Source organism: Oncorhynchus mykiss, chromosome 15 (assembly GCF_013265735.2).
Source record: "Oncorhynchus mykiss isolate Arlee chromosome 15, USDA_OmykA_1.1, whole genome shotgun sequence".
Classification (NCBI taxonomy): Eukaryota; Metazoa; Chordata; class Actinopteri; order Salmoniformes; family Salmonidae; genus Oncorhynchus; species Oncorhynchus mykiss.
This window is the reverse complement of record NC_048579.1, coordinates 4,559,937-4,572,731: the sequence shown is the minus strand read 5'-3', so window position 1 is coordinate 4,572,731 and position 12,795 is coordinate 4,559,937. Positions and strand designations below refer to the sequence as shown.

Genomic DNA, 12,795 nt, shown 5'->3' with positions numbered 1-12,795 from the left:
AGGCTCCAATGTAAACTGAGATTTTTGGATATAAATATGCACATTATTGAACAAAACATACATGTATTGTGTAACATGATGTCCTATGAGTGTCATCTGATGAAGATCATCAAAGGTTAGTGATTAAATGTATCTATATTCCTGCTTTTGAACTACAGGACAAATTATAAACCCAAAAAGTCCTGTGGTGTTGAACTAAAACTTTTTTACATCATCCTTAGCTCTGGCATCTTCCCCAATAATTGGAACCAAGGACTGATCACCCCAATCAACAAAGTGGAGACAAATTTGACCGCAATAACTACCGTGGGATATGCATCAACAGAAACCTTGGGAAAATCCTCTGCATTATCATTAACAGTAGACTCGTACATTTCCTCAGTGAAAACAATGTACTGAGCAAATGTCAAATTGGCTTTTTACAAAATTACCGTACAACAGACCACGTATTCACACTGCGCACCCTAATTGACTAAGAAACAAACCAATTCAAAAGGCAAAGTCTACTCATGCTTTGACGATTTCAAAAAAGCTTTTGACTCAATTTGGCATGAGGGTCTGCTATACCAACTAATGGAAAGTGGTGTTGGGGGTAAAACATTAGAAATTTAAAAACCCATGTACACAAACAACAGGTATACAATTAAAATTGGCAAAAAAAACATTTATTTCCACAGGGCTGTTGGGTGAGACAGGGATGCAGCTTAAGCTTCATCCTCTTCAACATATATATATATATATATATATATATATATATATATATATATATATATATATATCAATGAACTGACGAGGGCACTAGAACAGTCTGCAATACCCGGCCTCACCCTACTAGAATCTGAAGTCAAATGTCTACTGTTTGCTGATGATCTGGTGCTTCTGTCACCAACCAATGAGGGCCTACAGCAGCACCTAGATCTTCTGCACAGATTCTGTCAGACCTGGGCCCTGACAGTAAATCTCAGTAAGACAAAAATAATGGTGTTCCAAAAAAGGTCCAGTTGTCAACACAACAAATTCCGTTCCATCTCGACACCGTTGCCCCAGAGCACACAAAAAACTATACCTACCTCGGCCTAAACATCAGTGCCACTGGTAACTTCCACAAATCTGTTAACGATCTGAGAGACAAGGCAAGAAGGGCCTTCTATGTCATCAAAAGACCATAAAAGGTGAAATACCAATTAGGATCTGGCTAAAAACTACTTGAATCAGTTACATTATAGAACCCATTGCCCTTTATGGTTGTGAGTTCTGGGGTATGTGACTGACCCAAAATTAAGGAAAGCCTTGACTATGTACAGACTCAGTGAGCATAGCCTCGCTATTGAGAAAGGTCTCTACAGGCAGACCTGGCTCTCAAGAGAAGACAGGCTATGTGCTCACAAAATGAGGTGGAAACTGAGCTGCACTTCCTAACCTCCTGCCAAAATGTATGACCATATTAGAGACACATATTTCCCTCGGATTACACACACACACAAAGAATTTGAAAACAAATCCAATTATGATTGACTCCCATATCTACAGGGTGAAATACCGCAATGTGACATCACAGCAGCAAGATTTGTGACCTGTTGCCACGAGAAAAGGACGAGCAGTGAAGAACCATCACCATTGTAAATACAACCCATATTTATGTTTATTTATTTTCCCTTTTGTACTTGAACTATTTCCACATCGTTACAACACATTTAAAATGTCTCTAATACTTTGTAACTTGTACGAGTGTAATATTTACTGTTAACTCTTTATTGTTTATTATACTTTTGTTTATCCATTTAAATTGCTTTGGCAACGTAAACACATGTTTCCCATGCAAATAAAGCCCCAGAGACAGAGGTCATGAGCTCAAACTTGTCATGAACCTTTCTGCAAAAAAAAAGATAGATTAAGAGTTAGATCAACTTTGATTTGTTTCACAGGGACCTAATACAGGATACTCCCATCTACAACATCACCTTCCCTTTTAAATCAAAACTCCAAACCAACAAAATGAACTGGAAGGATTCCGACTACCAGTGACTGTTCAGGACTATCCAGCAAACTTTCACACAGCAGATAGCTCAAAATTACCATCCAACCTGGATGTGAGCTTCAGAAGAAGAGGCCCCTTAACCCATGAGCCCTGTGAAGAGCCTATCATACCACAGTTCCACTCAGAAATGTAAAAAAGGAAACTGCATGAAAAGAAAACAAACAGAAGCTCCTCGTGGACAATCCAGAGACACTATTTATTGTTACAAGACTGGGAACATAAGTAACTTAATTTTCCACACAGACAATCCCCTGGCATGATTACAGCTCTGTCTTGGTGACGACTCCCCCACCCCAAGTGAGTCGGTCCACACCCCTACAGATGAGGAACCCCAAGACGAGCAGGTCAACACACTCCAGTCAGCACAGACAACAGTCCAGCACAACAACAACCCCCTCAACTAGACCCAGAGAGATGGAGGGGGTGAGAGACGTGTCTGCACTCTGGACTTTGGTGAGAAAACTTCAATAGGAGAAAGAGTAGGAGCCGAAGGAAGGAAGCCCAGCGGCAGGAGAAGATGAGAGAAAAGGAGGAGAAAAAGAGGAAGGAGGTGAGAAAGATGAAGGAGGTGAGAAAGATGAAGGAGGTGAGAAAGAGGAAGGAGGTGAGAAAGATGAAGGAGGTGAGAAAGATGAAAGAGGTGAGAAAGATGAAAGAGGTGAGAAAGAGGAAGGAGGTGAGAAAGATGGAGGAGTTGAGAAAGATGAAGGAGGTGAGAAAGATGAAGGAGGTGAGAAAGATGAAAGAGGTGAGAAAGATGAAGGACGAGGTGGTGAGAAATATGGAGGAGGAGGTGAGAAAGATGGAGGAGGTGAGAAAGATGAAGGATGTGAGAAAGATGAAGGACGGGGTGGTGAGAAATATGGAGGAGGAGGTGAGAAAGATGGAGGAGGTGAGAAAGATGGAGGAGGAGGTCAGAAAGATGGAGGAGGAGGTCAGAAAGATGGAGGAGGAGGTCCAGAAAGATGGAGGAGGAGGAGGTGCAGAAAGATGGAGGAGGAGGTGAGAAAGATGGAGGAGGTGAGAAAAATGGAGGAGGAGGTGAGAAAGATGAAGGAGGTGAGAAAGATGAAGGACGGGGTGGTGAGAAATATGGAGGAGGAGGTGAGAAAGATGGAGGAGGTGAGAAAGATGGAGGAGGAGGTCAGAAAGATGGAGGAGGAGGTCAGAAAGATGGAGGAGGAGGTCCAGAAAGATGGAGGAGGAGGAGGTGCAGAAAGATGGAGGAGGAGGTGAGAAAGATGGAGGAGGTGAGAAAAATGGAGGAGGAGGTCAGAAAGATGGAGGAGGTGAGAAAGATGGAGGAGGAGGTCCAGAAAGATGGAGGAGGAGGTGAGAAAGATGGAGGAGGAGGTCAGAAAGATGGAGGAGGAGGTAAGAAAGATGGAGGAGGTGAGAAAGATGGAGGAGGAGGTGAGAAACATGGAGGAGGAGGTGAGAAAGATGGAGGAGGTGAGAAAGATGGAGGAGGAGGTCAGAAAGATGGAGGAGGAGGTCAGAAAGATGGAGGAGGAGGTGAGAAAGATGGAGGAGGTGAGAAAGATGGAGGAGGAGGTGAGAAAGATGGAGGAGGAGGTGAGAAAGATGGAGGAGGAGGTCCAGAAAGGTGGAGGAGGAGGTGAGAAAGATGGAGGAGGAGGTAAGAAAGATGGAGGAGGAGGTCAAAAAGATGGGAGAAGGAGGTAAGAAAGATGGAGGAGGAGGTGAGAAAGATGGAGGAGGAGGTCAGAAAGATGGAAGAGGAGGTAAGAAAGATGGAGGAGGAGGTCAGAAAGATGGAGGAGGAGGTGAGAAAGATGGAGGAGGAGGTGAGAAAGACAGAGGAGGAGGTGAGAAAGATGGAGGAGGAGGTGAGAAAGATGAAGGAGGAGGTGAGAAAGACGGAGGAGGAAGAGAGAAAGACCGTTCAGTTTCAAGGTAATCAGGGTGATTATCAGCTGGGCACTTTAAACTAACAGAAGGAGGAGCGGAGCAGGCCCTACTGTAGGGAGAAGGAGCGGAGCAGGCCCTACTGTCGGGAGGAGGAGCGGAGCAGGCCCTACAGTCGGGAGAAGGAGCGGAGCAGGCCCTATTGTCGGGAGGAGGAGCGGAGCAGGCCCTAAAGTCGGGAGGAGGAGCGGAGCAGGCCCAACTGTCGGGAGGAGGAGCAGACCAGGCCCAACTGTCGGGAGGAGGTGAGAAAGATGGAGGAGGAGGTGAGAAAGACGATGAGGAAGACGGAGGAGGAGGAGAGAAAGACAGTTCAGTTTCAAGGTAATTATTAGGATGATTATCAACTGGGCACTTTAAACCAACAGAAGGAGGAGCGGAACAGGCCCTACAGCCGGGAGGAGCAGCGGAGCAGGCCCTACTGTTGGGAGGAGGAGCGGAGCAGGCCCTACAGCCGGAGGAGGAGAGAAGCAGGCCCTACAGCCGGAGGAGGAGCGGAGCAGGCCCTACAGCCGGAGGAGGAGCGGCGCAGCCCCTACAGCCCGGAGGAGCGGTGGAGCAGGCCCTACTGTTGGGAGGAGGAGCGGAGCAGGCCTTACAGCCGGAGGAGGAGCGGAGCAGGCCCTACAGCCGAAGGAGGAGCGGAGCAGGCCCTACAGCTGGAGGAGGAGCGGAGCAGTAGCCACTGAAAAACGACATGAGGGGAAAAAGTTGGCCACTCACCCACTCGTCCAATGACATGACAACCTCCCAGCAGCTAGCTAGCTAGCTAGCATTAGGCTCTATATTTTAGCGTGCTAAACAGCTACATAAATAGATATGCTAGCCTATAAGCCTGTTAGCCTATTAGCATGTTAGCCTATTAGCCTGTTAGCCTATTAGCCTGTTAGCTACGTTATAACTGACTTGTGAGCATTACCCTCTCTAGTTTGATTCATTGAAACTGAAACAGAGCATTCTGAATGTCTGGAGACAGTAAACAATGGAGTCATTGAAACTTGGGGCGGCAGGGTAGCCTAGTGGTTAGAGCGTTGGACTAGTAACCGGAAGGTTGCGAGTTCAAACCCCCGAGCTGACAAGGTCATTCTGTCAATCTGTCATTCTGCCCCTGAACAGGCAGTTAACCCACTGTTCCCAGGCCGTCGTTGAAAATAAGAATTTGTTCTTAACTGACTTGCCTGGTTAAAAAAAAATGAAACAGAGCATTCTGAATGTCTGGAGACAGTAAACAATGTAACCAGGACAGCTGTGATTTGCAACCTGACTGCAATAAAATGTCAATAAAATAACAATAAAATAAATAAAATAATATTGTTGAACTACCAATAAATGTAGTGATGAATTATATTAGATACACATTATGTTAAACTGCATCCATCTATTCTGCCAACCTGGGGCTTATTCATGGACTATTTTTGTCAAATAGAAACTATTTCTATTAATTTGATATGCTGATTATTATATGTTTCTTATCTGCAAAGTAGTTAAAACACTATCCGTCCCACGAATGTCATAAATATGCTAATAAATACATTTTTAGTTATGTTTTTTTAGACACAAATGTCAAATTTATGTCAAAGGACGATTCTATGGACTACATTTATTGAAAAATCCCCCCAAAATCATCTGGTCTGTTGTTGTCTGGGTTTTGTGAGGAATCACTCAGGCGTAGCAAGAGAGGGAGGGAGGGAGGGAGGGAGGGAGGGAGACTAAGAGCGAGAGGGAGAGGGGAGAAAAGGTGAACACAGTGGGTGGGTGGGAACAGATGTGGATGGATGAGGTAGAAATGATTTGAGAATGATAGCTCTCTTAAAGTAGTCTGTTGGAGGGAGGGAGGGAGGGAGGGAGGGAGGGAGGGAGGGAGGGAGGGAGGGAGGGAGGGAGGGAGGGAGGGAGGGAGGGAGTAACAGGATATGTTTGATTCAGTTCATAAGCAGTAGAGGAGAGTGTCCAAGGTGGTCAGGTTATTAGAGTTACAGATAGAACAATAGACATACATAACATAACCTGTTTACTGTGTGTGTGTGTGTCACCTGTGGTGAGCGTTCAGGTATGGGTTTATTGCGGAGGGATTGCTGGGGCCTTCATGGCTGCGTTGTGTCTGGCTACCTGGTGTGTCTGACTCTCTCCAGTAAACTCATTAGTGCCCACAGACAAAGCAATAGTCTACATCATGCAACACCTTGTGCTCTATACCCATGTACTCTAATCCACCATTACACTACCCTGCTCCACCATGACACATTACCCTGCTCCACCATTACACACATTACCCTGCTCCACCATTACACAGTACCCTGCTCCACCATGACACATTACCCTACTCCACCATGACACATTACCCTGCTCCACCATTACACATTACCCTGCTCCACCATGACACATTACCCTGCTCCACCATGACACAGTACCCTACTCCACCATTACACATTACCCTGCTCCACCATGACACATTACCCTGCTCCACCATTACACACATTACCCTGCTCCACCATTACACATTACCCTGCTCCACCATGACACATTACCCTGCTCCACCATGACACATTACCCTACTCCACCATTACACACATTACCCTGCTCCACCATTACACATTACCCTGCTCCACCATTACACATTACCCTGCTCCACCATGACACATTACCCTGCTCCACCATTACACATTACCCTGCTCCACCATGACACATTACCCTGCTCCACCATGACACAGTACCCTGCTCCACCATGACACATTACCCTACTCCACCATGACACATTACCCTGCTCCACCATTACACATTACCCTGCTCCACCATGACACATTACCCTGCTCCACCATGACACAGTACCCTACTCCACCATTACACATTACCCTGCTCCACCATGACACATTACCCTGCTCCACCATTACACACATTACCCTGCTCCACCATTACACAGTACCCTGCTCCACCATGACACATTACCCTGCTCCACCATGACACATTACCCTACTCCACCATTACACACATTACCCTGCTCCACCATTACACATTACCCTGCTCCACCATGACACATTACCCTGCTCCACCATTACACAGTACCCTGCTCCACCATGACACATTACCCTGCTCCACCATGACACATTACCCTGCTCCACCATTACACACATTACCCTGCTCCACCATTACACAGTACCCTGCTCCACCATGACACATTACCCTGCTCCACCATGACACATTACCCTACTCCACCATTACACACATTACCCTGCTCCACCATGACACATTACCCTGCTCCACCATTACACATTACCCTGCTCCACCATTACACACATTACCCTGCTCCACCATTACACATTACCCTACTCCACCATTACACATTACCCTGCTCCACCAGTACACATTACCCTGCTCCACCATTACACATTACCCGGCTCCACTATTACACAGTACCCTGCTCCACCATGACACATTACCCTGCTCCACAATGACACACTACCCTGCTCCACCATGACACATTACCCTACTCCACCATTACACACATTACCCTGCTCCACCATTACACAGTACCCTGCTCCACCATGACACATTACCCTGCTCCACCATGACACATTACCCTACTCCACCATTACACACATTACCCTGCTCCACCATTACACATTACCCTGCTCCACCATTACACACATTACCCTGCTCCACCATTACACATTACCCTACTCCACCATTACACATTACCCTGCTCCACCAGTACACATTACCCTGCTCCACCATTACACATTACCCGGCTCCACTATTACACAGTACCCTGCTCCACCAGGACACATTACCCTGCTCCACCATGACACAGTACCCTGCTCCACCATGACACATTACCCTGCTCCACAATGACACATTACCCTGCTCCACCATGATACTACCCTGCTCCACCATGACACAGTACCCTGCTCCACAATGACACATTACCCTGCTCCAGCATGATACTACCCTGCTCCACCATGACACATTACCCTGCTCCACCATGATACTACCCTGCTCCACTATTACACATTACCCTGCTCCACCATGACAAAGTTCCCTGCTCCACCATTACACATTACCCTGCTCCACAATGACACATTACCCTGCTCCACCATGATACTACCCTGCTCCACCATGACACATTACCCTGCTCAACAATGACACATTACCCTGCTCCACCATGACACATTACCCTGCTCCACCATTACACATGACCCTGCTCCACCATGACACATGACCCTGCTCCACCATGATACTACCCTGCTCCACTATTACACATTACCCTGCTCCACCATGACACAGTTCCCTGCTCCACCATGACACACATTACCCTGCTCCACCATGACACATTACCCTGCTCCACAATTACACATTACCCTGCTCCACCATGATACTACCCTGCTCCACCATGACACATTACCCTGCTCCACAATGACACATTACCCTGCTCCACCATGACACATTACCCTGCTCCACCATTACACATTACCCTGCTCCACCATGACACAGTACCCTGCTCCACCATGACACATTACCCTGCTCCACCATTACACATTACCCTGCTCCACCATGACACAGTACCCTGCTCCACCATGACACATTACCCTGCTCCACAATGACACATTACCCTGCTCCACAATGACACATTACCCTGCTCCACCATGATACTACCCTGCTCCACCATTACACATTACCCTGCTCCACCATGACACATTACCCTGCTCCACCATGACACATTACACCTGCTCCACCATGACACAGTACCCTGCTCCACCATGACACAGTACCCTGCTCCACCATGACAAAGTTCCCTGCTCCACCATTACACATTACCCTGCTCCACCATGACACATTACCCTGCTCCACCATGACACAGTACCCTGCTCCACCATTACACATTACCCTGCTCCACCATGACACAGTACCCTGCTCCACCATTACACATTACCCTGCTCCACCATGACACAGTACCCTGCTCCACCATGACACAGTACCCTGCTCCACCATGACAAAGTTCCCTGCTCCACCATTACACATTATCCTGCTCCACCATGACACATTACCCTGCTCCACCATGATACTACCCTGCTCCACTATTACACATTACCCTGCTCCACCATGATACTACCCTGCTCCACTATTACACATTACCCTGCTCCACAATGACACATTACCCTTTTCCACCATTACACATTACCCTGCTCCACCATGACACATTACCCTGCTCCACAATTACACATTACCCTGCTCCACCATGACACAGTACCCTGCTCCACAATGACACATTACCCTGCTCCACCATGATACTACCCTGCTCCACCATTACACATTACCCTGCTCCACCATGACACATTACCCTGCTCAACCATGACACAGTACCCTGCTCCACCATGACACATTACCCTGCTCCACCATGACAAAGTTCCCTGCTCCACCATTACACATTACCCTGCTCCACCATGACACTACCCTGCTCCACCATGACACATTACCCTGCTCCACCATGACACAGTACCCTGCTCCACCATGACACATTACCCTGCTCCACCATGACACATTACCCTGCTCCACCATGACACAGTACCCTGCTCCACCATGACACAGTACCCTGCTCCACCATGACAAAGTTCCCTGCTCCACCATTACACATTACCCTGCTCCACCATGACACATTACCCTGCTCCACCAAGATACTACCCTGCTCCACTAATACACATTACCCTGCTCCACCATGACAAAGTTCCCTGCTCCACCATTACACATTACCCTGCTCCACCATGACACATTACCCTGCTCCACAATGACACATTACCCTGCTCCACCATGATACTACCCTGCTCCACCATGACACATTACCCTGCTCCACAATGACACATTACCCTGCTCCACCATGACACATTACCCTGCTCCACCATTACACATTACCCTGCTCCACCATGACACATTACCCTGCTCCACAATTACACATTACCCTGCTCAACCATGACACATTACCCTGCTCCACCATTACACATTACCCTGCTCCACCATTACACATTACCCTGCTCCACCATGATACTACCCTGCTCCACCATGACACATTACCCTGCTCCACCATTACACATTACCCTGCTCCACAATGACACATTACCCTGCTCCACCATGATACTACCCTGCTCCACCATTACACATTACCCTGCTCCACAATGACACACTACCCTGCTCCACCATTACACATTACCCTACTCCACCGTTACACATTACCCTGCTCCACCGTTACACATTACCCTGCTCCACCATGACACATTACCCTGCTCCACCATGACACATTACCCTGCTCCACCATGACACAGTACCCTGCTCCAATATGACACAGTACCCTGCTCCACCATGACAAAGTTCCCTGCTCCACCATTACACATTACCCTGCTCCACCATGACACATTACCCTGCTCCACCATGATACTACCCTGCTCCACTATTACACATTACCCTGCTCCACCATGACAAAGTTCCCTGCTCCACCATTACACATTACCCTGCTCCACCATAACACATTACCCTGCTCCACCATGACACATTACCCTGCTCCACCATTACACATTACCCTGCTCCACCATGACACATTACCCTGCTCCACAATGACACATTACCCTGCTCAACCATGACACATTACCCTGCTCCACCATTACACATTACCCTGCTCCACCATTACACATTACCCTGCTCCACCATGATACTACCCTGCTCCACCATGACACATTACCCTGCTCCACCATTACACATTACCCTGCTCCACAATGACACATTACCCTGCTCCACCATGATACTACCCTGCTCCACCATTACACATTACCCTGCTCCACAATGACACACTACCCTGCTCCACCATTACACATTACCCTACTCCACCGTTACACATTACCCTGCTCCACCGTTACACATTACCCTGCTCCACCATGACACATTACCCTGCTCCACCATGACACATTACCCTGCTCCACCATGACACAGTACCCTGCTCCACCATGACACAGTACCCTGCTCCACCATGACAAAGTTCCCTGCTCCACCATTACCCTGCTCCACCATGACAAATGTACAATGTAAAATCTACAATATCATGGTCTGTGGATGTGTGTGTGAGTGTGTCTCTTCACAGACCATGTTGTGCTGTGAGGTGTAGTTGCATCTGTTTTGGGGGTTTTACCTGATGTGGAACAGAGCTCCATGTAGTACTGTGCGCCTACCATAGTCTCTTCCCGGACTTGCGGACTGTCAAGAGACCTCTGGGGGCATGTCTTGTGGGGTGTCTGTATTGTGTGCTAGCTGTTTGAACAGAGAGTTCGGTGCTTTCAACACGTCAACACCTCTCATAAAGACAAATAGTGATGCCGTCAATCTCTCGTCCACTTTGAGAAAGGAGAGATTGACGTGCATGTCGTTGATATTAGTTCTCTGTGCACATTTAAGGGGCCGGCATACTACTCTGTCTGGGACAGCTGTTTTCCTGTGTCATTCTTTGTAGCACCAGACCAGTAGTCCAGGTGGAATAAAAAACCAGCACCAGACCATATAATTGGTCAGTAGTCCAGGTGGAATAAAACCAGCACTAGACAATATAACTGGTCAGTAGTCCAGGTGGAATAAAACCAGCACTAGACAATATAACTGGTCAGTAGTCCAGGTGGAATAAAACCAGCACCAGAATATATAACTGGTGAGTAGTCCAGGTGGAATAAAACCAGCACTAGACAATATAACTGGTCAGTAGTCCGGGTGGAATAAAACCAGCACTAGACAATATAACTGGTCAGTAGTCCGGGTGGAATAAAACCAGCACTAGACAATATAACTGGTCAGTAGTCCACGTGGAATAAAACCAGCACCAGACAATATAACTGGTCAGTAGTCCACGTAGAATAAACCTGCCACCAGACATACATTCTACTCTCTTCTGTAGACTTCTATTCCCCTCTCCTGGCTCCCCTCATATATTCCTGTATTTCTCCTGGTTCCCCTCATCGATTCCCCTGTATTTCTCCTGGCTCCCCTCATCGATTCCCCTGCATTTATCCTGGCTCCCCTCATCGATTCCCCTGCATTTATCCTGGCTCCCCTCATCGATTCCCCTGCATTTATCCTGGCTCCCCTCATCGATTCCCCTGCATTTATCCTGGCCCTGGCAGAGCAGAGCTGGCACTTTTAGATTCCTGTGTGTCTGGGGGATGTGTCTGTGAGTCTAGGGGGTGTGTCTGTGAGTCTAGGGGGTGTGTCTGTGTGAGACCCCGCTCTCCAGGGGCTGAGGGAAATGGAAAATATGAGAGAGGTAAAGAAAGTGAGAGAGACTTAGAGAGAGGAGAGAGAGAGGAAGGAGAGAGGAGAGACGGAGAGGAAGAGGAGAGGTCTATGTTTGCATGTTTGGTTAAAGCCTTTGCTTTTTTAATGAGAAACTGGAAATCAATCCTGTTATGTGGGACTTGTTTGTTTAGCTGTGTGCTGCTGGGGAGAATAAAACGCAGTTCGGAAATCTATCGTGTGTGTGAGTGAAATCGCCCAAGTTCCCAGTTAAACTCGCCCGACGAAGCTCTTCACTTCCAGTTATTATTGAACTCCTGTTTCATGTTTGAGGCCCTAATGGCACCCTATTCCTTATGGGCTCTGGTCTAAAGTAGTGCACTTTGTAGGGAATAGGATGCCATAGGGCTCTGGTCTAAAGTAGTGAACTATGTAGGGAACAGGGTGCCATTTGGAATGCACACTGGATGTGTTTTCAACGTTTACATCCATAGCCAGCCAGCACAGCTTTCAGGTCTTTGTCATCACACCCAGAGTGTTCCTTAATGAAGGGAGTAGCATTACAGAGTATA

At 47.5% G+C, this 12,795-nt stretch overlaps 1 protein-coding gene across 1 annotated transcript; it reads left to right on the top strand.

The window, feature by feature from the left end:
• The first annotated feature begins 2,555 nt into the window (after window positions 1-2,555).
• LOC118938936 (golgin subfamily A member 6-like protein 7) lies at window positions 2,556-4,203 on the top strand. Its single transcript, XM_036945596.1, has 6 exons — window positions 2,556-2,993; window positions 3,059-3,097; window positions 3,158-3,223; window positions 3,289-3,327; window positions 3,368-3,613; window positions 3,721-4,203. The coding sequence occupies exons 1-6, from the start codon at window positions 2,556-2,558 to the stop codon at window positions 3,991-3,993; spliced, it is 1,101 nt and encodes a 366-aa protein (XP_036801491.1). The 3' UTR covers window positions 3,994-4,203.
• Window positions 4,204-12,795: the final 8,592 nt, after the last annotated feature.

Bases quoted from the DNA above. Each gene is read 5' to 3' on its own strand.
- LOC118938936 (XM_036945596.1), top strand. From the start codon at position 2,556: ATGAGAGAAAAGGAGGAGAAAAAGAGGAAGGAGGTGAGAAAGATGAAG. The intron at 3,098-3,157 runs GTGAGAAAGATG...AGAAAGATGGAG, and splicing joins AGGTGAGAAAGATGAAGGAG to GAGGTGAGAAAGATGGAGGA. The intron at 3,614-3,720 runs GTGAGAAAGATG...TGGGAGAAGGAG, and splicing joins TGAGAAAGATGGAGGAGGAG to GTAAGAAAGATGGAGGAGGA.